Source organism: Emydura macquarii, unplaced genomic scaffold (assembly GCF_026122565.2).
Source record: "Emydura macquarii macquarii isolate MOO-44397 ecotype Brisbane River unplaced genomic scaffold, CSIRO-AGI_Emac_v2 contig_1230, whole genome shotgun sequence".
Lineage (NCBI taxonomy): Eukaryota > Metazoa > Chordata > Testudines > Chelidae > Emydura > Emydura macquarii.
This window is the reverse complement of record NW_027131367.1, coordinates 20,094,009-20,120,010: the sequence shown is the minus strand read 5'-3', so window position 1 is coordinate 20,120,010 and position 26,002 is coordinate 20,094,009. Positions and strand designations below refer to the sequence as shown.

At 56.2% G+C, this 26,002-nt stretch overlaps 1 protein-coding gene across 7 annotated transcripts in view; it reads left to right on the top strand.

Moving 5' to 3' along the window:
* Window positions 1-18,759, top strand: part of MYOCD (myocardin) — a 73,827-nt gene extending 55,068 nt beyond the window's left edge. For 4 of the 7 annotated variants that reach the window (XM_067547737.1, XM_067547740.1, XM_067547744.1 and 1 more), the window contains 6 exons: window positions 794-1,035; window positions 1,579-1,732; window positions 2,900-3,853; window positions 10,400-10,513; window positions 12,493-12,550; window positions 16,048-18,759. In XM_067547737.1, coding sequence (XP_067403838.1) covers window positions 794-1,035; window positions 1,579-1,732; window positions 2,900-3,853; window positions 10,400-10,513; window positions 12,493-12,550; window positions 16,048-16,616 — 2,091 coding nt within the window. In that variant the 3' untranslated portion in view covers window positions 16,617-18,759. The remainder of the gene's footprint in view (window positions 1-793; window positions 1,036-1,578; window positions 1,733-2,899; window positions 3,854-10,399; window positions 10,514-12,492; window positions 12,551-16,047) is intronic. The other 3 variants (XM_067547739.1, XM_067547742.1, XM_067547741.1) reach the window with 3 other exon arrangements.
* Window positions 18,760-26,002: the final 7,243 nt, after the last annotated feature.

Sequence of the window (26,002 nt, the reverse complement as noted above, 5' to 3'; positions counted from 1 at the left end):
CAGTACAATTATATGCACTAATTTTGTCTGTCTGTCTGTCAGTCTGTCATCTCCAATGCCCAAGCGACTGCAAGGCCAAGTATAAAGCCTGTCTGCTCCCTCAGGAAAGATAATGGGGCTTATCTCTGCTTAGTTTGCTGCGAGGCGCCTCATTTTCCATTGATTTTCATAATCTAGGTAATTGCACACAGGGATATTTTAACGGAAGCATTAAAATTAAAAGAGCAAAAAAACCCAGTCATTATCCTGCTCCGCACAGGAGACCCCCGGGCCGGTGTGCTGCTCTCTCTGCATGCAGGGAACTCTCCAGTGGATCCCATTTAAGAGCTGCCATGGGGGTCAAGGCGTAGAATTGTGCCCGGCTAGAGTTCCTGGATATTGAATTCTGGCATAGTCTCAATGTGGGCAATTCTCGAGATTCTGAGTATTAGACAGCCCCACCCGCTACAGGAGAGGGAAAGGACCACAAACTAGGAATGCAAAATTCAAGATAAAAAGGGCAGCTCCTTGGAAACTGATGTGAGTGGGACAGGTGCGTCGCTGGGGTGGTTCTCACTCAGAGACAGGAGTGGTCTCCAGATGTGGAGCCCTAGAGGGGAAGGACCACTCGGGGCTCACCATTAAGAACAGGTGAGTTACCTCCCATCGCTGACTGTGGTGGGCTCGGGACATGCCCATCCTCTGGTTGTAGATCTCCAAATTCACAAATGTGAACGAGTCATCACTTAGCCAGCCCCAGTTCAGGACCTGATTTCTCAGCTAACCCCTGTTCTTTCCTCTGTACGACACGCAGTCGAAATCGTCCAGCGATAGCAAGAACCGCCACAAAAAGCCCAAGGACACCAAGCCAAAGGTGAAGAAGCTGAAATATCACCAGTACATTCCGCCCGACCAGAAAGCAGAGAAGTCTCCTCCTCCCATGGACTCAGCCTACGCTCGGCTCCTCCAGCAGCAGCAGCTTTTCCTACAGTTACAAATCCTCAGCCAGCAGCAGCAGCACTTCAGCTACCCGGGAATCCACCAAGCCCAGCACAAGTGAGTCAGCGGCCTGTAATTAACACTGTCTGCTCCATCAGCTGAGGCTTAGCTTTCTTGGCTGGCTTTCTAAGCTCCCCTGCAGGTCCCTTCTCTGTGCCTATGTAGCCCTGGCCACACCCAAAGCCATGTTCCGACTGGTCAGATAGAGGGTGGCAGCCCCATAAGGCCTCCTTTGATTGCCCCTGAAAATGGACAGGGAAAGATGAGCATCCTCAGTCCTCTCTCTGGAGCCCCCGCACATGGGCACCCAGGGGAGAGAACTCGGCAGGCTCATGCTGATGTCCTTCCTGAGGCTGCCCCTGGCTTGCTCTAGTGTCTTCCCTGCTCTTTGCAATCACCACGAGATGGAGCATTGGGTCCTGGGATCTGGGACCCCCCCTAAAGTAAAGAAGAGAGCAGCTAGGATGTGGACGTTACACCCCACTGGAGATGGGGAGGAGCTGTTCTCTGGCCCCTCTTCCGTAAGTTAGCCCCGTTTTCTATTGTAAATGTGGTAAAAGCTGGCCACTGTTACCGAGAACCTCTCCTTTGTCATTTCAGGCAGCCAAGCGAGCAAATGGTCAAAAGTTCAAACTCTTCATCAGCACCGGTCACCAACATGCCCCTTTCTCCAGTGAAAACCACCTTTTCAGGACAGACCTGTGTCTCTTCTATCAAACCGGGCCCACTGCCTTCCAACCTGGATGATCTAAAAGTGAGTGCAAACCTCCCGTTAATCATTTGTTAACAGCTCCTCACACAGTGCTTACAATGAAAATGCTTTGACGTCTATCAGCTATCCCACGGGAACAGAGATGAGCTGGCTGGAACCTGAACTTGCACCAAAATATACAGGGCACGGAGAACAGCTCAGTGCCTCAGTGTTCACAAATGCTCTGATTTGTGATGAGGCAAAGGATGCAGTGGTAATAGCGAACGTGCTAGTGCCGCTGTGCAAAGAATCCCTTGATTGCCATCAAACTGAGGCAGGTGGGCAGAGCCATGCAGAATGTTTGCAGGACCCGAAGTGACACCTCTTTGAGGAGCTGTCTGTGGGAACAACTCCACCACATTGGGGTTGAGAAGCAGGAGTTCCTGCTGTCTGAACTCAGGGACTAGTCCTGTATCTAGAAGCTGTAGCTGAGTCACTAACCTCTTATGCAGAGCCGCCACTGAAGGCAGGGGGGAGTAAAGATGCACACTGGGTTAATGTGAGTCACCTACACACACAATTCTTTCAGGCTTTGTTACTTACACTCAGACCTGATTAAAGTCCAGAGCAGTCTCCTGTGGAAGCAGGGAGGTATAAAATAATCCGTATTGTACAGGGAGCGGAATAAGGATTAGCAAGTGAAGTATGTGTGGGGGTGTCCTGGCTAAATCAGCTGGGAAGCCTGAATCTGGGCTATTGGATCTAAAGGCCTGAGCCCCTACTCGTTGTGCTAAAGCAGCAGGCCCGTTAGCTCACGGCCATTAGCAGACCCAGAAACCGCTCCAGGTGGGCCAGCTGCGAGGCAGGACAGCGGGTCCCATGGTCAGCCTGTGTTCCATGAGAAGTGCCGCTCCAGGAACACTGCTCTCCGCGTTACCTGTTCACAGCTCGGTCTCACCGCATATAGCAGCTGTGGCTGCGGGGAGGAGGAACGTATTTCCTCTGCTAGCACACAGTGAGGCAGTGCAGATAGCTCGGCTGTGCATGGTGCATCTAGTGACTGTGAGTAGCCGTGTGGGGGGGGCTCAGTCCCAGAAGGCAGGAGGCCAGGCGAACGCTCACTGCCGGAAATACCCGCAGCCAGGTATTTCCCCACAAGCGGGTGAGGGGTCTGATGGTGAGGCGAGGCGCTGGAAGCGAATGTCACTGAACGGCTGGCTCCGCTTCTAGGTGTCAGAACTGAGGCAGCAGCTCCGAATCAGAGGCCTCCCCGTCTCCGGTACGAAAACGGCACTGACGGAGCGTCTGCGGCCCTTCCAGGACTGCAGTGGCAACGTGGTGCCAAACTTCAACGAAATAACAACGGTCACCTTTCCAGTCACCCCAACAAACACTCTGTCCAGCTGCCAGCCGCAGCCCTCGGCCAGCATGCTAGCCAGCAGCTTCTATCCCTTCGGCAGCACGAGCTCCACCCCCCCCATCTCCCCAGCTTCCTCCGACCTCTCCGTCAGCGGCTCTTTGCCAGACACCTTCAACGATGGCCCAATGACTTCTCCCCAGTTCGGTCTCCAACCGTCCCCCGGGCAGGGCAGCGCGGAAGAAAGCCTCCTGGGCAGCATGAACGGAGGGAGCATCCAGCTGGAGCTGGAAGGGATCGACACAGAGAAAGACAAGATGCTGGTGGAGAAGCAGAAGGTCATCAACGAACTGACGTGGAAGCTGCAGCAGGAGCAGAGGCAGGTGGAAGAGCTGCGGATGCAACTCCAGAAGCGGAAAAGGAGCAATGGCCTGGAGGAGACGGCGCCGCCCGCCCAGCCTTTCTTCGGGGTTCCCATCAAGCAAGAAAACGCCGTGGCCAGTTGCCCGTTCGCAGCCAAACAAACTGCCTTGAAAGCCCAGGCCAGCAGCTTGGATAGACTAAGTAACTGTGGGACGCCGCAGCTGCCTCGCATTGTGAGCAGCCATTGCCTGGAGTCAGCGGGCCAGAGCGCCATCACCTCCTCCACCTTCCTCAGTCCGCAATGCTCGCCACAGCATTCTCCACTGGGGCCTGCAAAGAGCCCGCAGCCCATCAGCCTGCCACCGTCCCCTAACAGCCACTACCTCCTCTCGGTGTCCCCCGGCGCTCAGGGAGAAGGGCGCAGTGTTTCCCCGCAGGCCAGCAGTCGACTTTGCCCAGCACCGGTAAGTGGGGGGCGCGCGAGGCTGATGCCGTTCTGTCCTATCTCGACGGAGATCGCCCCGGTGTTGGGGCTGCTTATCCAGAGCTCTCTGGCCTGGGAATGAGGTTGGGCACAGGCCATCCCAGGAGCTCTCCCGTCTGCCCTGGTTCTGGACCATTAGAGGGACAGCCTGTCCTGCACCACGGCCGCCCCTGCCCCCCGGGAGCCTGGGCACGGCCAGCTCTGCCCCCCGGGGAGCCTGGGCACGGCCAGCTCTGCCCCCTGGGAGCCTGGGCATGACCAGCTCTGCCCCCCGGGGAGCCTGGGCACGGCCAGCTCTGCCCCCTGGGAGCCTGGGCACGACCAGTTCTGCCCCCCGGGGGGCCTGGGCACGGCCATTTCTGCCCCCCTGGGAGCCTGGGCACGACCAGCTCTGCCCCCCGGGGAGCCCAGGCATCACATTATGGGGGTTTTCCAGCGCACTCAGCACTGAACTAACACTGCTCCCAGTGGGGTCAGAGGGAGTTTTGCCTTTTCTCTCCAGTGGAGCAGAGGTAGGCCCGTGCTGTGCACTGTAGGAAATGCCACCCCGGGTGCCCCCCATCACAGGAGAGAGGCAGAGGCAGCAATGGGGAGTCTTGCAGTGGTGATGTCCTCACTGTCGCCCCCTCTGCTCCCAGGCCTGGAGCTCAACACTGCCACTGGCCCGGGGGAGGGGGGCGGGGCCTGGAAGCACAGGCAGGGAGAGGTAACCTGGGTCACAGCCAGCTTAGAACTCGGCCAATCCGACCCCAGAGCCCTTGCAGAGCCTGGACCCTGCCTGCTCCGGCCCCCAGGCGTCCTGTTTCCAGCCAGCACCAGGACAGGCTCCCTGAGCTCTGGGGAGAGGCTGCTCCCAGCCGCAGAGCCCGGAGCTGTCTCCTCCGGGAGCCCAGAGGATCACATCACACCACGGGGCGGTGCCAAGGATTCACCCATGACCGGGGGCTACCCCGCCTGCCCGACCCTCCGCTTTTCACAGCACTGTGCTTAGTGTGCACCACACTGGCAATGGGCCACACATCACACATGCAATGGGCACACAGGACACACACACTGCTCTCACAGCAGGCATACAACACAAATGATGCACCTGCGATATACAAAACGCACTGCTCTTGTGGCATGGCCGGCACACTGCAGACACAACACGCGCGGGGCGGTCTGCGGCCCCATAGCAGGGGACTGGCTGGGGGCTAGAGCCACACAGAGGGCTTAGGTTCAACGTTGCAACCTCCAGTGTTTAGGTCCCTGCCATTCAGTGGGATGCACAGCCTGGGTTCGGTGCCCAGGGTCCCTGTACACTGCCTGGGGGGAGACAGGCACCGATATTGGGAGCCACAAAAGCTGGCAAGCCACCAGGAGATGCCAAGGAGCGATTCGCAAGCCCCAGTGCAGAGAGGGATTTGTGGCCTGGGTCTGGGCCGGAGGGAGGCACCTGTCTCCATTTGGGACTCAGCAACTACACCCTGTCATGGAGGTAGTGCCTAAACCTGGTAGCAGCTGCGGGAGACCTGGGTTCAAATCCACCTTTGCCTCCATTGGAGTAGGGCCTTGAACTGGGGTGCCCCCGTTGCAGGGGAGCGCCCCCATCACTGGGCTGTAGGGTAGTTTAGGGTGGAGTTTTTTGCGTCTCTCTCCTGTTGAAGCTGTTCCACTTTACATGAATAATCAAATGTTCCCTGGGCCCTCAAAAGAGAGAAACTGCCCCTGCTCCCGGCTCCACTCATTGCTTAGACAAAGTGGAGAAGCTTCCCCAGAGGAGCTTGAGAGAGCCGGTCCTACAGCCTAGTGGGCAGCGCTACCCTGCATCAGGCAGAGGGGGGATTAGAGCCTGCGTCTCCCACGTCCAGGCAGAGTTGCCCAGCCACTGGGCGCAGGACTATCAGGAAGGCACAGCTCTTCCTCCACAGCTGTGTTCTGGGTGAGGCCATCAGCCTTGGCACAGACCTTCCGCATCAGGCTCTGCAGGCTGGGGAAATGGGGGGGGCAGGGATCCTGCTGGGCTTAGGCATGAGCTAGGGGGCCAGCTGTCAAAACGTAGGGGGCTCTGGGCATGCCCACAGCAGCAATACAGGTGCCATGGGAACTTTATCAGAGGGTGTGTAGACAGCTGGGGAATTTAGGCACCTGCAGGGTAGGTGGCAGCTGAGTGAAAGGGACGTCTGAGAGCAGGAGGGGCCCGTCTGCCTGTGGGTAATTCAGCCCAGTCCTGGTGTGAGAAGATCCAGCTCCGCTCGAATGAATGGGGTTGCACTTGCTTCCAGCGGGTCTGACTCTGGTCTCACGTACCTCGGCTCTCCCCACGCTCACTGATCTGGCCCAAACCAGAGTCTCAGGGCAGAACTCCCAAAAGCCACGTGCAGCTGGGCGTTCTCCAGGTAGGGCCCCGGCTCCCATCCCAGGCGCATGTTCAAAGCAGGGCAGTGGTGAGTGGAGCAGCACCTGCGCCGTCTCCCCTGGCTGAGCCGTAGGCTGCGCCTCTGTGGCTCATCCCGTTGGCTGAAAAGCAGTGCCACAGGTCAGGAGCCCCAGGTGCCAGGCAGCTCACTGCCTTCGCTGGCAGCCTGGCAGAGAGCAGCCGGAGTGCCAGGGGGGCTCATCACCCCAGAGCCTGGGTGTGCTGCCCAGAGAGAGCCCAGACACAGCTCCCAGCTCAGCCGCCCTGACTCTCTGCCAGCAGAGTAACTGGAAGGGCCAGATGCTGAGCAAATGCCGTGCCCAGCTGCAGCGTGATTGCCAGGGTCTTGCTGACACTGGCTGTGTTCACAGAGCTGCTCACGATCGGGGCAGTTAGGAACAGGCGCACACAGGCAGCAGGGGCACAGGTGATGCTAGCCCTGTGGGGGCCCTCAACAGGAATATTTCCCGCCCCACACACACACACAACACACACTACACACACTACGAGCGAATAGGGGCCCCCTTGAGTTGCTCAGGGCCCTAAGCAATTGCGTAGTTTGCTTACGCCCAGCGCAGGGGTACTGGAGGGAGTACACCATTGCCAGCCACCAGCAGCAGACAGCCTGAATCGCCCCAACCCTGAGCGTTCGAAGCGCTGGCGCTGTGTGTTTGTTCTGTCGGGTGCTGGGCGCACCCCCTGCCCTCCCCATGGGGGTGACAATCAGTGCTGCCAGCACCCCCAGCTGCACTGAACAGGGGCCCCTGCTGCAGGAGCTCTCACCCCACACTGCCCGTCCCCTGCCCAGCAGTGAATGCTGCCCCCCCAGCCCCACCCTGGAGTTCAGCACACACACCCAGCCCCTCTCTGCTCCTCCCAGGGCTCTTCCCCCTCCCAGGGCTGGGGACTGCAGCAGGGTCTCCTCTCCCCATTCCGGGCTGGGGGGATCCAGGGCCCCTCACCCCCCCTCTGCCCCCGCCCAGGCGGAGCTGCAAGAAGTGGGGAGGGGCAGAGGAGGTGACACAGGCAGTGGGAGCAGGGTACTGGAGGGGTTACAGGCAGTGGGCGTGGGGTAGTTTAGGAGGTGACACAGGCAGTGGGAGTGGGGTACTGGAGGGGTGACAGGCAGTGGGAGCGGGGTAGTTTAGGAAGTGACACAGGCAGTGGGCGTGGGGTAGTTTAGGAGGTGACACAGGCAGTGGGAGCGGGGTACTGGAGGGGTGACACAGGCAGTGGGAGCGGGGTACTGGAGGGGTGACAGGCAGTGGGCGTGGGGTAGTATAGGAGGTGCCACAGGCAGCGGGATCGGGCAGTACTGGGGATGTCACAGGGAGCAGGCTTGTACTGTGGAGAGCAGCAGTCACAGCACAGGCAGCGAGTGTAATTATTGGGATCACCTGTACCCGAAACCCACAGGGGGCCAGGAGCCTTCTAGGTGCACTGCAGCTCAGAGGCAAGCACTGGTACTTCAGCAGCGAGGCCTTGTAGCCAGCCCGGGGCCATGCGGCTGAGGGAAAGGGTTTTACTAGGGCTGGCAGGGAAGGGGCAAGGTTCAGAGACCGGGAGCAGAGGCTCACACTGGTACAGTTCATGCCCATGTGCGGCTTTCCACGCCTTGTGCCGGGGGTGCCCGCTCCAGGCCAGTCTCTAGGCCAGCAAAGCAGCATTTGGCGATTTCCAAGCCCAGCTCAGTGTCTCTCATGGCCCCTCTGCACTGGCTCCCTGCCCAGCTGCGGTCGCTCCCCCATAGGGCCCACCGAGCCCTGCACCCAGCTCTGATGTCCAGCAGTCACAGCTGTGCCCCCAGCTCCTGGAGCATCTGTCCAGCTCCCTGCTGCCATGCAGCTCCCGCTCCCGGACAGAGCCCGGCCACGGCCTGCACCAAGTTCCCCTTACCTGGCCAGGGGAAGGGGATTTGCAGTGGGGAGCAAGCGGCTGGGAGTTGTAGTCCTCTGCTTTGCAGATTCATCACACAGGGTTGTACCGCAGGGAGCGGCAGGGTGACGGCACAGGGAGCAGGTTGTACCGCAGGGAGCACAGGGTGACGGCACAGGGAGCAGGTTGTACCGGGGGAGCGGCAGGGTGACGGCACAGGGAGCAGGTTGTACCGCAGGGAGCGGCAGGGTGACAGCACAGGGAGCAGGTTGTACCGCAGGGAGCACAGGGTGACGGCACAGGGAGCAGGTTGTACCAGGGGGAGCGGCAGGGTGACGGCACAGGGAGCAGGGAGTTGTACCGCAGGGAGCGGCAGGGTGACGGCACAGGGAGCAGGTTGTACCAGGGGGAGCGGCAGGGTGACGGCACAGGGAGCAGGTTGTACCGCAGGGAGCGGCAGGGTGACGGCACAGGGAGCAGGTTGTACCAGGGGGAGCAGCAGGGTGACGGCGTTCCAGGTCTCTCTTCATGTGGCTAAATCTCCTTAGCCACCATAAGCCAGGCCCACCGATAAACCGTGTAACCAGGGCAACTTGTTTGTGTTCTCAGCTCCCTGGTCCACAGCAACGCCCTCCTCTGCCCTGATGGGAGCGAGGCAGGTTTGAAGCTTCTGAGCCAAACTTGTCTCTGCTGCCCCCGGAGTCCTTCCCAGCTGGGGCTGCCTCTCAGCTCCCCTGCTGGGACGTCACACCAGTGCCTGGCGTCCCCAGCTGGGAAGGGTGTGTCACAGCCGCCCTGAATGACCTGCGCTCTCTGTAACATGGGTGTGAGCCGTTCCTCTGGGTTCCCAGGCAGGGTGGTAATGGTCACAGATCCTGGGGAAGAAGGATGTGTCCATTATGCCCACAGTGAATCGACACTCTCAGAAATAACTCGGCCTGCCACAGCCACGCTACCACGCTAACCCCATGGGAGCAGGGGAGACAGCCGGCCAGCAGGGTGGAGGCGTGAAGTCGAAGGAAGGGGAAAGGAGTTTGTTACCTGCTGGGAGGGGGTGTTAGCTAATCTTCTCAAAGACTCACAGGTTTGAAAGCCAGAAGGGACCGTTCTGATGTAGTCCAGCCTTCTGTATAGCAGGCCACAGAGCGCCACCCCGTCACCGCACTGGCCAGCACCTGGTACAAAAGGAGCCCGTGTTCTAGCCAGTTTCCCTCAGAGTCTCTGCCAAGAAACTCATCTCTCTGGTGCAGGTTTCCTGCTAGGCCAGCGGGTGACAACTCCCCTGGCTCTGTAAACGCTCCGTGTGAGTTCTCTGAAATGGTGACATGGGTGGGATTAGAAAAACGGCAGGATAAGACCCGTGCAACTCGTTCCCTTAATCCAGCCTCACAGAATTCTTCTCACCACATACGTAGGGTGAGTTATTGTGACAATTACAATAGAATCAGGTTTTCCATGATCATCTCCGGAGAAGGGCAGGAGATTTCAGGCTGAGAGGGGTAAAGTATGACCGTTTTGCAAGGATGCCCTACCCCATGTAAACCACATTTTCAGAGAAGGTCCAGAGAATTGACCCACTGCACCACCTAGAGACCCTTTGGCAAGGAGCTGTAGAGATGCGGAGTGGGGTTACTGCGTCTCCTGGCTGGAGTATTGTCCAGCGATTCAGACGATCTAGTCATACACTGGAATTTGGGTTGGGTGTCAAAAAACAAGCGTTGAACTAATTAGCATGAGACCTGGTCAGGATCAGCCAGGGCTGCTGTGAGAGAGGAGATAAGGGCAGGGGAGGTGGGGTTACGCACCATCAACGTGGCATCTTTGGGACCTTGCTGTCAAAGTTTGGCCAATATTTTTCACCAGCATATTATTTTGCCTGTTTTGCTTTTCCTCGTGTTCTGGTGGAGGGACGTTCACAGCTGAGCTGAATGGGGGCGCTCGAAGACAAACTGGTTAGGGCCATCTCATGTTAAACTGCACAAGAACTGTGCACACAGCTAGAGTCGAATGGTTCCTCATAGCTAGGGGAACTCGTAACTAGTCTAATATATCCAGCTGTTGTGCCCACAGGTTTGATTCTTCCCTCTCTCGGTCTGGTTTGGCATGGGTGTAATACCATTGACTCCAGTGGAGTTACTCTTGGTTTACACTGGGATGAAAGGAGGCCCCAAATTAAGGTAGAAAGAATGGCAGAGAGGAGCATAACCTTTTGCCTGTGGATTGATTACATTTCCCTATATTTCCCCCACGCAGATGGCTACGCAGGCAGGTCAAAAGTTTTCTATTCCATCCCCAAGTTTTTGTAAGTCAAGCCCAGCCCTCTCGGAGGTAAAGCAGCCTCCATCCTATGCGGATGCAGTGAAGCAGGTAACTGCATGGTTTTTATTTTCTACAGGAATAGGTTTTACCATTTTGGTCTTGTTCTGTTTTGACTGAGTTTTGTGCAACGAGCGGCTGTGGCGACTGCAGCACATTCCCTCGTCTGTGAGTGAAACAGGCACATTTCCAGGGGGGATGAGAAATAGCTGGAATTGACATTTTAGGCTTAAGTGCACAAAAGGAGTTAGGTGTCTAGAAAGTCACTGTGATCCACAAAACCTGTGTTAGGCACCCGGGCTCCCTATACAATGAGCGGGGAGAGTTCGGCGCCTTAGACTACAGCCCACAAAAGCCAGCACATTAGCACCAACCAGCCAAGGGAGAGACCCATGGCGGGGGATGTGCGAAGCCCCATCCCTGGCTCAAAGGTAGGTGCCTAAAGCAGGCGTCTATCTCTGCTTGGGATTCCCAGCTGCAAACCCTCTCTCGGGAGGAGGTACCCGTGCTGCTAGCCCAGGGTCACGGAGAACAATGATGCCCATCCCAGTGGCTAGGACACTCACCAGGGATTGGGGAGACCCCAGGTTGGAGTCCTAGTGACACCTGAGGGGAGTCTTTTGTGTGAACTCACCCACCCGCTAGAGGTAGGCAGCCTCTGAGCATGCCTGCCGGATCGGGCCCCACAAATGCCGGTCTTGTCACTTAGCTCTGGGGCCTAGGTGGGAGGTCAGCACCCAAAGGCCCCCAGGGAGGCGTATGCCCAGAGGCAGGAGCGCAGGCACTAGGGAGCTGTTCCTGCAGAGCAGCGCTGAGTGACCTGCGGGAGCAGCAGGCGTTTGTGGAGCACAGTGGTCCAGAAACGGCCTGAGTTGCCTAGGCTGTGGTGTGCATCCAGCCGCTAGCTGCTGACGAGTGTCTCAGTGTGACAGGCAGCATCAGACCTGACTGTCTGTGGTAAGTGAATACTGTGCTGGTGAAAGGTGCTCGGCTGACAGCCCTGCAGACTCGCGCCCTAGCCAAGCAGAGCAGAAGGGGCTAGTGATACAGGAGCTCTGGTTTTGGGGTGCCCAAGTTGGGACACCTCAAAGGGATGTAAGCTCCAGTGGGGGGCCCTCGACACTCGCTGGAAACCTGGCCCCTCAGGAGTGTCCCAGTTTGGGCACCCAAATCACTGTTCTCTTTGGAAAGTCTTGGCTCCAGTAAAATACAAGGTTGGCCTGCTCTGCCCCTGCTGGAGTGCCTCTGCCATGTGCCTGAGGGACCTCCCTGCGGTGAGGGAGCAGCTCAGTCTCCAGAGCCCATGTAGTCCCTGCATCTCACAGAACTGCAGCCAGGTGCCCCTTAGTGCCAGCTGTGATGGTGGACAGTTGTTCCATTGGTAACTGGACTGCGACCACCCAACCTCATCCCGCCCAGGCCATGGGGCAGCCCGAAACAGTGGCACATAACGGCGTGGGGGGGGGGACGAGGCATTTTTCATTTAAACAAAAGGAAACAACAGGGAAAGTCCATTTGTCAGCAAGGCTCCCCGGCACAGCAGGGGGATGCGGGCATGGGGGAGGAGGCATCGTGCTGGGGCGTGCACTGGGTGTGCTGGGCACCGAGTCCCAAGGAGGCTGTGTGCACCCGACTCGGTCCTCAGCCTTCCGAAACCCAGCTCCAAAGCAGAGGCTGATTTAGATGGTTCTAAGTGGCCGTGCAGCAACCCTGGAGCCTGTGAGCTCAGTGCAGGGAGGGGAGAGAGACTGGCTCGCTGCTCACTAGACACAGCAAACGAGGAAATCAGGAGCCAAGCACATCCATACTGCATGGATAGTCCTCTGAGCCTCGGGGATCCCCTTTGGCTGCTCCTTCTCTGGCTGCCGATCCCAGGCCCGCGTTTGGTGTTCCGACATACTCCTAAGCATGGCACGGGATCTCGCCTTCCTGCACTCTAGGACTATCAAAGCTGCGTCTTGTGCTCGGGCCCTTGGCCTGAGAAACAGCTTCCTAACCCCCTGCTCTCCTCTTGTGCTGTTTTGCTGCAGCAGATGACTCGAAGTCAGCAAATGGACGAGCTTCTGGATGTGCTGATTGAGAGTGGAGGTAGGCAGAGATTTGATACCTTACAGAGCGGGCCCTTGCTGGACACGTGTGCTCAGCGCCATGGGAATGACCGGGGCCCTTCAGAGCCCGCCTGGAGGACCCAGTTTGAGGCTGCCGACCTGCATTCGCTTTCCCAGGCATGAATGGCTGAGGCTGGTTTTAAACCTTTTCCATTAAAAAAGTGGAGCCGAGCTCTCAAGGAGCCCTGCACATCTCCACCACGGAGGGACAGCTTTGCTTTTAACCCTTCCCCAGGCCCATTACTGTTACCTCTCTCCTGGGGGGAGCTTTTCCTAGGCTATCACTCATGCCCGTTCCCTAGAGAGAGCACCACCTGCCCCCATTCCCTGGGAGACCAGTGACAGTGTGTGACACTTTCTCATGGGGCCCAGAACTGTTCATCGCTGTGTGACCCTCTGCCCCAGCCAGGGAGAGATTTGTTGGTCCTAAGCTGCCTGCCAGCTCCCTGTCACCCCAGTTTGCTAGCCACCCCAGACAAACAGCTCAGGACTCTGCCAGCCCCTACTTTGCCTTGCAGGTAACGCTCGGTGCACCCCACTTCCCAAGCCCCCTGGAAGAGTGTTCCCCTGGAGTGCCCAGCTCCTGTCATTGGCCACTCACAGAAATTACCAAGTTTGCTATCTCCAAAGCGATAGCGCACACACCAGCCGGTTTGATTAATTACAATTTCACTTCCCTTAGTATTACAGCACTGAGAGCTACACCTGCGCTAACAAAGAGACGTTTATTAAGCAGGCTAGAGATTTAAGTGATATAAACAAGAATAGCGGAAACCTAAATGGTTACAAATGAAACAAATATAGATCACACTTCTGAGAGGCTAAACATAACTTTAGGAGGCTAAAATCTTTGTCTCAGGTAAAATAACGAGAGTCCTGTAACACCTTAAAGCCTGACTAATTTCTGCGGGCATAAGCTTTCGTGGGCTGCAACCCGCTTCGTCAGAGCTTCTGCCTGCAGGAATGTGTTAGTCTTTAAGGTGCTACAGCACTCTCGTTGTTTTTGCTGTGCCCAGACTAACCGGGCTCAGATAAGCAACTCACGGAAAGCAATCTCTCAGCCTCACCAGCCACCAGGGCCAGGATCCAGCTCTCAAGGATACAGATAATACTGTCCTTTTTAGTCAACAAAGGGTTCTTTTTCCACCTTATAGTCCTGTAAACTTTTGCAATGTATCCTTTGGAAGTGTGTCCCCAGATAAAGTTCTTCTATTCTACTGCTTGCTCTCCGGGGAGTTGAGCCACGCTGTTTTCTTAGCTTCCTGGGGACTTGTTTGTCCCGTTTACCTCAGATGCAATTGTAATTCCCACTGATCTAGGCTTGCATGGCTTGCTTTACATCTGAGACCTGCGCAGACAGGTAAAGCAACATCCCTTTGTCTGGGAGACCGTCGGTAATCATCCCGCCTGGGTACCGAGGTTAAACCTATTTCTAGTATAGATAACACCACACACACAGCTCGGGCTGCGTATGCTGACCTGTAGGTTATAAGCTTTCCTTTGACACATCATACAACATAGATGCATCCTGTGACAGCAGTGTGCTGGTGCAGTGAGCTTGTCAGGCCTGACAGGCGTTGCTGACACAGGGTAGTGAGCCACTAATAGGTTTTGCATCCCCAGGCGCATTCCCCACCCCCGTTTACCATGTCCGCGTCTAGGCAAAGCATTGCCTAGGCCATGCCCCGTGCCTTTGGGGAACACTCCTTCTGCTCCTTGCCCACGCATACGAGCTCTGCTGATGGCCTACGGGGCCACTGTCTGTACCCAGGCGATGCCATTGCCTATAGGGAGAGCATCATGGATGCTTAGCTTCCATACTAGGTAATGAAGTTTTAAAGCATCCCATGTCCCTCACTCCTTAGGTGTTCAGCTCCGTGTTCTCGGGCATTGCTGGTTATTGCTTGCCATGGATAGGGCTCGTGATGACTTTGGAAGCTGAGCTGTTCGGGGAGAGGGCTAGCAGGGCCATGTATGCAATGGACAAACCAGGCCACACTGGGTTTTTAGGTGATTTGACGAGAAAGCCAGGGACCCTGGTGTCCTGCTTACAGAAAGTTAGAGCAACTTTCTGACCCTGAGTCAGGCCCCCCCCAGTTCAGAGAGAGCCACTTGTTCCAGCCTTTCTCCCATAGACACCGGACTGGCTCTCCCTTCACCAGGGAGACTATGCTGCTCCGTGTCATACGCAGCAGTCCTCGCGCGCTCCCTGTCCAAGCACTGCCGAGTCTCACTAGGCCTCTCAGCAGAGGCCTGTTGCAAGGAGGCAGTTGCAGGAGAACAGTGCAATGGGTTTTCAGCTGTCGCTGGTGAACTCCTCCCTTGCACAGGGGCAGCAAAAAGGCGTGGATCAGAAAATCCAACTCACGGGCAATGGCGGCTGGCATTCGTGGTGGCAGCCTGATTGCAGATGAGAGGATAGTGGTTCCCAACATTTTTGGCTCGAGGGCCACAAATATCATTTTTACAACCCCGAGGGGCCAGCAGGCTATCAACTCCTGAAACACATTGACGTATGCACCACTAAGGACTACAGAAGTGACCATTTTGATGCTAGTGTGCTCATTCTTACAGTCACTATTTTACACCTGTAAATGACTCGCAGTCTGTCACACGCTCACAGACAAAGCACCGGTGTAGGTGAGTGACTGTCACTACTCACTGAAGCACAGGGCCTGGCGGCTAAGTCACAGTGGGTGACCTGCTAAGTGCAGGCCAAACCGGAAGGCAGTAGGCACTGATTTTGAGAGTCCTGCCCCTCCTCAAGCATGGTGGTTCCTGGCTGCAGCCATACGGAAGGAGTCCAGCGAGGAGGCTGCCTCCTTGCTGATCTCCCGTCCCCCTGGCTGCAGCAGGGAAACCGCGCATGTCCTGTAGCCCCGTGCGCTCCACCTGGGTCCCTAGGCAGTAGGTCCCTTCCGCAGCCAGGGGGATGGGAGATCAGTGCTCCCCTCCTTCTGGCTCTAGCAGGGACCCCAGCGCCTAGGGACCCAGATGGAGCTCTTTGCCGTGCTCCCTGCTACAGCCAGGGGAGGGAAGTGCTGATCTCCCATCCCCTTGGGTGCAGCAGGGAGCCTGCACCAGTCTCGTAGCCCCACGGCAACACGCTCCACCTGGGTCCTTAGGCAGTGGCTCCCTTCTGTAGCCAGCGGGAGAGGAGTGATGGGCCATTTTGGAAGACCCCACAGGCAATTTCTGGCCCCTTGGGCCACAGGTTGGGAACCGCTGGGCTACGTAACCACTGGGCTAAGCCAGGAAGGGCTTTGCCACTGAAAAGAGGCTGGGTGGGTTTGATGAGGTGGAGAAAAGGGAGCCAGTGGATGGTTGCTAAGTGGGGAGGGCAGAGAGCGTGGGGTCGGATGTAAGGGGAAGCAGGCAGGCACAGGGATGTGGCAGTGCAGGTGGGTGTCTGTTGCAAGGAGCTGTGCAGCACTTACACAGCTTGCGGCTAACGTCTCCATTTCCTTTCGCAAACAGAAATGCCAGCCAATGCCAAAGAAGATCGTTCCTGCCTCCAGAAAGTACCTCAGATAACGGTGTCTTCAGGGAACACCAGCACTTCACTCCCGAAGGCCTCTGCTCCATTCGAACATGTCTCCTCAGCCCAGCTCTCATTTGATCACTGTACAGGCACCAATGACACTCACCTCGAGGTCTTACTCAATTCCCAGAGTCCCCTGGGAAGGGTCAGCGAGATCTCCCTCCTGAAAATGGGAGGCGAGGAGTCTCACTTTGAAGGGCTGATTGACGGGTTTCCCAGCAAAGCTGCAGATGAACTTCTGACATCCCAAGAGATTTTACAGAGTCCCCTCTCACCCATGGAGACTCAGCTGTCGCCCTGCTCTGCTGAAGGCTCTGGTTTACAAATGAGTTTCACTGAATCGCCCTGGGAAACTATGGAATGGCTGGATCTCACCCCGCCCAGCTCAGCCTCTGGCTTCGGCTCTCTCACCACCACCGGGCCCAGCCTCTTCAATATAGATTTCCTAGACATCACTGATCTCAGTTTAAACACCACCATGGACCTTCACTTACAGCAGTGGTGAAAGGTGGTGGCAATAGAGACAGGGATTCCTTATGGGATACTGTACAGCAAAACCAGCCAACCACAAGTGCTTTCATTAATAACAGAACCAAAGGGACTGAGTCCTGGCCCAAAGGGCTAATGTGCCAACCAGTCAGGGGAAACTGGAGTCTTTTGTTCCCAGGACATAATTTCTGTCCATTTTCAGTTACTGAGAATTGTCAGCACGATGTCGCTGACCCTTTGTTTTTTACAATTACGTCTACTGATGCCTTTTAAAAATGAGACTTCTCTAAACCAACATTTTTCTTGAGTTCTGATGCTATTTCAGTTTTAGCAGCCATTCACATGAGAACTGGAGTAGCTCGTGACATGTTGTGTAGAAAGGAGAATTCACCTGGGAGGAAGCATGAAAGCATCCAGAACAGGCCAGGGTCCAAGGCATTGCTACCAAAAGCCTCCTCATCTCCTTTAAGAAATACTGCACGGCACATGTTCGCCATGTGGAAAGACCCGGTTTGGTCAGGCGTACTGTGGGCAGCTAGTGCCATGCTCTCTGCCCAGCACAGACAGATTTGTACAGCCCGGTCCACCTCACTCTCCTTCTGTCTCCACCCCAATTAGTAACCGATCTAAAATGGTTTTGAGGCCAAGTCCCCATAGCACAGACACAACTGCTGTCCGGTCACGGGCGGTGAGCTGTGCCATGTGCAGAGATGTGCCAGAAGTCATGTGAGCGCATCACACATGGTCACTTTAGTGAGTGAAAGCCAAGGCGTGATCTATGCTGCACAGTTACATTTTATACTTTAACCAGACCACAATGTCTGCCCTTAAAGAAGCCCAAACCACAGATGTCCTGCTACCTGACTCCAGCTGCTCAGGTTTCCCATAGAGCTACTGAAAGAACCTGAAGCAGCGAAGGAGCTGTGGATTTCCTGCTGGTGTGGTATACGTAACTCAGTAAATACGTCTCCGGCAGGGGACAAGAAGCATGTTGAATCGGGATGTAAACAAACCAAAGCTCTGGAGCAGATCCCTTGTGTTTTTCTCTACAGTATGAGAAACCTGAGGATGAATCTCTCCTCAACCCTGAACTTGCAGGGAACCCCGGGATGGGACAGGACGGGGGGGAAGCCACAGAAAGTCAATAGCAATAAATAGCCCCGAACAAGTCCTTAAATGTGGCTGGAGATTGTGTGAACATCTGTTCGTGTAATCTGCCCCCGCTGCCCTCCATCCTCCCTGCCGTTCCTCTCCCCTTCGTGCCTCTCTCCTTCCATTTTCGGAGTTTTCTGCTGCACCACCAGCTGCTCGGCTCAGAGCAGGGTCATCCGGAGAACAGCTGTGAATCCACGAGGCTAGAGGAGCTCGTTCTTAGTTCATCAGAGACGGATGCTTTGCTGCCTTTCGCCTGTGAATCCCGGTGCAATGTTTTTCCAGGGCTCCCCGGTGAGAAAGGGCCCTCTCTTCGCCATTTGGCTTCCACCAAAGAATTTGGTGTCTCCTGGTTTGGGGACACAGCTCCTTTTTTTGGAATTGCCTTTCAGCTGTTTTGTGGAAGTAAATATTGTTGCTGTCAAAGATTGTTAAAATATTTACAGCTTGCGTGTATTTAATATTTGTGTTATTGGAAGGACAGCACACTGGCCATGCAGTCATCTGAGGAAGAGTCCAGTGCCAAGGGACTGCAAGGGACCACTCCCAACTGGGTGACTCGCTGAAGGTTTGTTGGAGCTAGAGGAGTCCCTGCAGCCCACTTTGGCTCCAGCTGGTGAGGCATTACGTTGTTGCATGTTGTATAAAGAACATGTTAGTAGCTTGTTAAAGTCACTATTTAAAGCACCACTTTTCTATTGTACAAACGGTCACAGTGCACTGTTAGGCTAGAATGATCACCCATTGCAATTTGTTAAAATACTTTTTTTTTTATAAGTGAGAGATTTTAGAAACCATTCCATGGAGACTTTTAATAGCACTTGAATCCAGAGTAGTTTTAGCTGCTGCACTGCCTAAATGTACAGGGCTTTCGAGATAGTTTTCTCCTCTTGACAAATATATTTCCTTATTTAAAGCGATGCTGTCAACTTAAAACTTGTAAACAGACACATTTCCTTACCTATGTTACCAACACCGTCATTATTAAATGCCCTATTGTCTTGTCACTCTGCGCTCAGATTGCTGATTCATTTTGCTCAGCTGGAACAAGGCCAGCCATTGAATTCACTGTCACTCTGCTCTCTAGTCCTTTTCACTGTGAGGTTCTCAGGCCTTCCAACCCTTCGGGGATGTATATTTATTTAACATCCACAATTTTCACTGGAAGTTTCATAACAAACTAACTGGAACATTTCTCTTGGGCTTCGGTTTGTAAGAGATCTGGAGGTTTTAGACAATCTGATCTTTGCTTCAAAAGTGAGGTGACACGGTCTCTTGAGAATTAAATGGCTGGTGCGCTGCAGTCTGGACCAACACCTTGTGCTTTTCCAGTGTGCTGTGGAAGCCTCACTCATGCTGTGTTAAGTGTCTGATGTATTCTGTCAGCCCCTGGCTGGCTTCAATGTGCCAGTGGTGAGCCTTCCCTGCCAACTTTGCCTGAATGAGCCGTGCTTCCCTCTACCAAATGCCTGGACTCTGAGGAGCAGGGAAAATGGCAACGCCTTATAAATGAAACCAGCAAAGCCTGCTGGAGCGTTTCCCTGCTAGAGAACGGCTTGTCGGTTAGTTCTGGTGCCATTTCTCTGATCACTCTGCGGTTTGGAAATGCTGCAGTCTGACTGGATGAGCATTTGCACAAGTTGTGAGTAGATTAGCCAATCAGGGTCAATCCTTTCATTATTAGGGTTGTTACTATTATTAATGGATAATAAAAAGCGAAGGTTTCTCTTGCCGATGCAAGCTCTGAAACCTCTGCCTGTGCCTGGCTCTTCCAAGACGAGCCGAATTATTGTAGGGCTGCAGGAACAAAGGGACTTAGGCGCCTAAATCCAGAATCTGGCCGCTCTGGGACTCACAAGCCCCATTCAGTTGCCCCAAACCCTCGAGGCGCCAAACGCTCATTTGGTGTCTGTTTGCAGTAGAAGCTCCCTCAGTGCCCATGGCTGTGCCTGCACCCAGCTGCCTAAGCCACAGAGCGCTGCATGACGAAAGAGAAGCTAGGCGTCCCCCCAACTCACCTGCAGGCTCAGAGCTCGCCGACCCGACTGGGCCCTGCAGACAGCTCACAGAAACCGGCTGGGCGGGTGGAGGAGAAGGAGGAGCATCATCTCCCTCCTAACGTGTAGCTCAGTGTTAGAGCACTGAGCAGGGTTGTGGGACGCGGTGGTTCACACTCCCCTTTGCCGGAGGGGAGCAGGGCTTTGGTGCCTCTCAGAGGTGTGCGCTAACCACCGAGCCATGGGCTACTCTGATGCAGGGAACCCTCATTTTTCCTTGTTGAGGCTGCTCCACTGTGGCTAACTAAAGGAAGACTCAGGCCAGTGAGAGGGAACTCAAGCATGAGAATGGCTCTGTAGCCTGATGACAGCAGGTGGTGCTAGCCCATCGGGGGGCCCAAAACAGGAATATTTGCCTCCCCCTCACAAACATGCACACAACACATCATAAAAAGCAAATGGGGCCCCCTTGAGCTGCTCTGGGCCCTTAGTCTGCTTATGTCTAGCGCCAGCTCTGGTTGGAGCTCTCACCTATGCCACAGGAGACCCTGCATCCAGTCCCTCTTCTCCCATGACTTTTCCAGGCTAGCAGGGCAGCTGCTGACCCATTCGCTCCTTCCTCCTCCCCCTGCCACAACTCACCATGCCTGCTGGGGGCAGAGCTGCAGCGGGGGCCGAACACAAGGCAGCAAGGATGCTCTGCTGTGAGCTGTCCCTGGGTCTCACAGGGTGATCACACTGGGCACCAGCAGCCAAAACACACCGGGTCTCTGTCGGGCCCCAGACCTCCTGACAGTGAAGGAAAAGTGCCTGCTGGGAGTCATTTTGGAGAGCTGGGTGCATAGTGCCATGACTGTGCCATTCTTAACACTGCAACGGTCTCTGCGGCTAGAAAGTCACCCAGCCGGACAGTAGCTCCAGCGAGGATTGGAGCAAGGAGACTCCTTCTTCTGATGCAGAACGGACAGTGCTGGAGGCAATTACTAGCCCGTGAAGAGCCCCAGCCCATCTCACTTGCCGTAGTATGAAATGGCTGGTGGAGTTTTATGTGGCCGGGAAAGAGCCTCACGCACCATTCCCAGCATGCGATGAGTATCATGGCACTGCCTGAGAGCTTATGCCCACTCCCCACCCTCTGAGAGTGTCCAACCTGTCTAGGAAAGCGTCTTGGAGACGCTAGCCCCACTGCAGATTTCAAACAAAGAACACAAGAACACAAGGGATCTGTGAGTCTTAGCCATGCGCTCGCTTTGCCGGGAGAGGCGAGATGTCCCTCGCTCCCCACACACACGCTCGGGTACAAGGACAGGCTCTCTGAGCAGCCCTTCCCAGGAATGCAGGGCTTTTCCAGCGTTTCCTCCTGCTCTCTGCTCTGTAACATGAGCTGGGAGTCTGGTGTAGGCCGTGGTCATGCCGTGCCCCACCAGCCTGACTCCAGATCGTTCTGGGATGGCGGGCGGGTCACTGGCGAATGCTGGGGAAAAACAGCCAGTGGGAAGGCCACAGTGTCTGTGCACCTGGCTCCAGAGCACGGGCAGACTCTCTCCTGTGGCTAGGCTGGCCAACGCAGCAGGATTGTCCTGGAGTCTCCAGGAATTCAGTGTAAGCGGGCACTGGTCCCGCTCTGTGGGGAACCGTCCTGGCTCACACACGACCCGCTGGGCTTGGCTAGCGGAAGGATCCCAGTCCTCGCTCCCACGCCCGCCTGACCCCGAGGACGCCCCTCCCACTCTCCTGCGTGGTGGGGTCCTCGTAACCCCGACCAGGCTGGGCCCAGGATCCCTGGAGGGGCTCGAGCCCCCATCTTGTCACTGCGGGGGAGGGGCTCTCACTACAAATACACCAAGGAGCCATAACACAGAGGAACCATGGGCGGTGCCAGGCAAACACCCAGCGCCGCCCCCCCGGCCCCGGCCCCCCCCCAGCATCGGTGGGGTGTGCGGGACACTCGCAGGCTGTGTCTGCCCAGGCCTGGCTGTGGCAGGGAGGCCCCGGGTCGGACACCTCCCCCCCAGTGCTAGGGGCAGGGCCCGGCGCCCAGCGCCGCCCCGTTGGGGGCACGACCCCCTCCCCGTCCGGCCACACGGCCTCTGGGCTGGGGGTGTCTCCCTTGTTCCCCCCCCCCCCCCAGCTCAGCTCACACGGAGGACGGGACCCCGCTGCCCTCCTGGCTCCCTCATTGGCCTGCCCACCCTGTCAATCAGGCTGACTTGGCGTGTTGGCCTCTCCCCACTGGCCCTGGGGACTGTCCGTCAAAGTCCTGCTGCCTCCTCGACCCCTCCCTTGCCCCTCGGTGCTGGGCGATGCCGGCACGGCCGCGAGGTGCCACCGTCCCGCACACAGCTGGACCCTTCATTCGAGGCGATGCCATGTGGCGACACCGCCAGGAATTCAGCCAGGCCCAGGGGGCAGCCCCGGCATGGTGGGAGCTGTCTCCTCGCAGCCTGGCGCTGGATGCAGGCGGCCTGACCAAGGGACACGTTATTCAGCTCTGTGCCCTGCTCTATCCAGGCAGCCGAGGGGCTTCCAGCCTAACTCCTCCGCGCGGCCTGTTCCCCGGTGTCCCTGCAATAACAGCCCCCCCAGGGAACGTGAAATGGCCCCACTGGCTCCAGTTCCCAGGGTTGTGAAACTGAAGCTTCACGAAGCCCCTCGGCTCCCGCCCGGGCGCCGTGCGGCAGAGACCTCTGCTCCGGGACACACACAAGGCCGGCGCTGGCTCCGTCTCGGCTCCCCGCTGGGCCAGTGTGAGCGGGCAGCACCAGGGCGCTGAGAACACAGCCGGCGTGGGGGCACGTCTCAGGGCTTGGTGCATTGCAGATGAAGACATTTTCCAGTTCTTTCTGAACTGAAAAGTGCCCAGCGCCCGGAGCATCGCGCCCCGGTCCCCAGCCCTGGAGCCAGTCGTCTCCTGCTCACCCTAGATGTCCAGGAGTCCCCAGTGCTGGGTCTGGAGCAGACGGCACTCCAGTCCACCTTGCCCATTCGTTCCTTAGTGCGCCTTTGCCTTCGTACAGACTCCCTGCAGGCGTTCCTGTGCGGGTGCGGGAGGAGGCCACTCAGAGACCTGCGCTGGGCACTTGCAGTGGGAGGTGCGGAGATCCTTTGTTCTTGGGGGGAGTTCATTCCACAGCCTGGGAACGGCCCCGAGAATGCTCTGTCTCCTGCACAGAGCAGCAGCGCTATCAGCCATGGTCTTCATCCCCAGCTCCGCAGCTCACTGGCATCACACCGCACTTCCCAGAACTGGCCCACTCATGGCTGCTCATTTTCCTGGGTGCTGCCAGCTACTGAGCAGTATTTTTCTTTATACACCTGAGCTGGATGGATCCAGCTGGCACCTGTGCATCTGGGCAAGCCCAGAAGGGCTCATGTGCAGAAGGTAATGTTAGCAATGGGCCCCAGCCAAACGTCCAACTCTGGCTTCAACGCCAGAGCCATATCCACACTGCACAGCGGCTCCTAATGCCACAGGCAAAGTCCTGCAGCTCTCAACACCCGGGCTGGGTTGGGAACCAAGCTCTGAATTCCGTGGCTTGAGCCCATCTCTAATCAACCAATTAAAAAAAGTGGCAATTAAAGGATCCTTCCAAGCACTGGACACTGAAATGAAATCAGAAAAACCAATGGGTGGACCTGGGGCACGTCGTCATGTTTATACTTGCAAGCGCCCTAGATACCGTGCTAGCACAGTGCTGATAGGTGGCTCTGGAGCCCTAGACAAGAGACGGTAGCGCTGTGGGACGCCGTCTCTCTGAGAGCTGTTTTCAGCTCTGCTCAGCCTGTTTTCAGCAGCATGCCTCAGATCTCAGGTATGACAAAGACGGAGAAATGACCAGGGTGGGGACAAAGAACTGAGAGCAACTCAATCCTGCCAGAAGGAGCCCACCCAGCTCCAGGCCCTGGACTCTGCCTTTGCTCTCATGAGTGAGAGCTCACCCTAGTTCCACTGGCCTGAAACTGGCCCTGCTTTGGCGTGTATAAACACCGTGTTCCCAACGTGCTTTGCTAGAGATTAGCTGCGAGACGCGTGACAGGCTGCTGAGTGTGAGGACTGGGCCCTGGCAGGCACAGAAAACTCTTCATGGGATGGGGCATGACAAGGGGCTGCCTTTGCCGCAGAGACAAACCAAATTTGGGCACAGAAGGGAAGCAGGGGAAATCAAGGCTGCTCCGGGCAGGACAAGAGCCAGTCACTCCTATCAGGAAGGGCGAGGTTGGGGCTGGCACCGTCACAGGCCAAGGCTGGCAGCTGGTTGAGTCTGCCCCCACCACACCCCGCAGTGAAAACACTGAGACGTGCACCAGTTCCATTTTAAAATCAAGCTGCAGGGTTGAAGCTCCGACATCTTCAGCCATTTCACTTGCTCCCTTTGCCAGGGCTGGGTTACGGTGAGCTGAGGCTGGCAGAGTTCAATGGGGACATGCTGTTGATCCAGCCTGGAGGTGACAGTGTCGGTGCACATACACCGGTACCAACACCTTGTCCAGCTGACAGCCCGCTGGCACTCATTCAGTCCTTGTCAACGAGTGCTCTCAGCTTGGAGAACTAGAACCGAGCATGTGTGTGTGTGTGAGTGTGTGTGTGAATAACACCCCTACACACACACACACACTCACTCACACTCACATCTCCCATACATACATCCTCCACTCGCACTCTTTGCACAGAGACCCAGCCCTCCAAACACACACCCACACATACACCCCCATTGCATCCCTCCAACGCACACTCTGCCTCCACCCAGATTGGTATGTAATTACTCCAGGAACACTGGTGAGGTGCCTAGGGGCTGCTTTGAGGGTTAATGCCTGATCTCCCTGCTGCGGCTGCTGCTGCTCTGCTCAGGTGAGCGCGAGATTTGCAGTGTGAATGAGCAATGGCTTGCTAAGGCACTGTGTGGCACTCACCGTCTTGCAGCACCAGGCGCTCACCTGGCGGCTTCTCTGCCCGTATCAAAGGCAATCCCTGATGTGTGCCCTTGCCCAGCAGAGGGAGCCACTCACACTACAGGATGTGGCCGCACAGCCGGCTAAGCAGCAGTATCGTCTAGCCCAACGGTTCCCAACCTGGGGTGCGCGAACGCCTTACGGCTGCGCCAAAGATTACAGGGGCTCCGTGAGGCTTCAGTACTGTTGAGGTCATTTAGCCCCCCGAGCCCTGCGCTGGGTGGAGCAGCTCCCCTCGAGGGAGCAGCAGTCCCGAGTTCCGTGCCTATGGGGACCTGGAGCAGCCCCAGCCAGTCTGCCAGCACCCGCCTCTTCCATCACCCCCCATCCATGAGGGATGAAAGAGTTGGGGCCATGCGGGGCGTGTGGTGGCGGCTGCGCCAGGGAAGGTTTAGCTTCTTATTCAGGTAAGAGTCGTTTATTATTATAATTTATGTAATTTAGTGTTGTTATTAATATTATTATTATTGTGTGTGTGTATAGGGGTTATATGTGTTTATGGCCGGGCAGGGTGGGATGGGGGGGTGCAGGAGTTAACTGGTGGGGCTTTCTCTCAAAAAGGTTGGGAACCTCTGGTCTACACCCAGCAGCCAGGGGTTTGGTAACCGTTGGTTTGAGCCTTCCTTTGTAAAGTGAGACTTTAAACCGAGTGAAAAAGGCTGATCCCTAGTGGCTGGTAAAGGAGCAGATGGAGCTCCAAGTCGCGCCCCCAGATCTCCGAGAGAAAGAATCCCTTTTTGCACAGCCACCGAGACAGCTTGAGCGCTAGCAGAATGAGCCTTGACCGGTCAAGGAGCAGAATGTCCACAGGCTGATAGCACAAGAAGGTGCGGTTGGAAATCCTCTTTGAGAGCCTTTGGGAGGAAATTGCTTCTCCTTTCATCCACTCAGCAAAAGAAGCAAATTGCCTCTGGGGCTTTCTAAAGGGTTTTGTCCTGGCTAGATAAAAGGCCAGTGTTCTGTGAACATCCAGATAGTGGAGGTTTCTATTGTCTCTAGTGTCATGAGATCTGGGGTAAAATACAAGGAGCTGGATTGCCTGATGTTGGTGAAAATCCTGAGGAACCTTGGGCATAAACTTGAAATGCAACCTCAGAGATCCCTTGTCTTTGCGAACGATAGTATAAGGCGGATTTGCCAGACGGGGTTTGAGCTCACCCACTCTCCTGGCTGAGGACTTATTACTGCCAGGAAGGTACTTTCACTCATCAGTGCAAGAGGAAGCAGGAAGCTTTTGCATGAACTTGGTTAATTGCTTTTGCATGAACGTTTGCATGAATTCAGTCCATTGCCAGAGATAGCC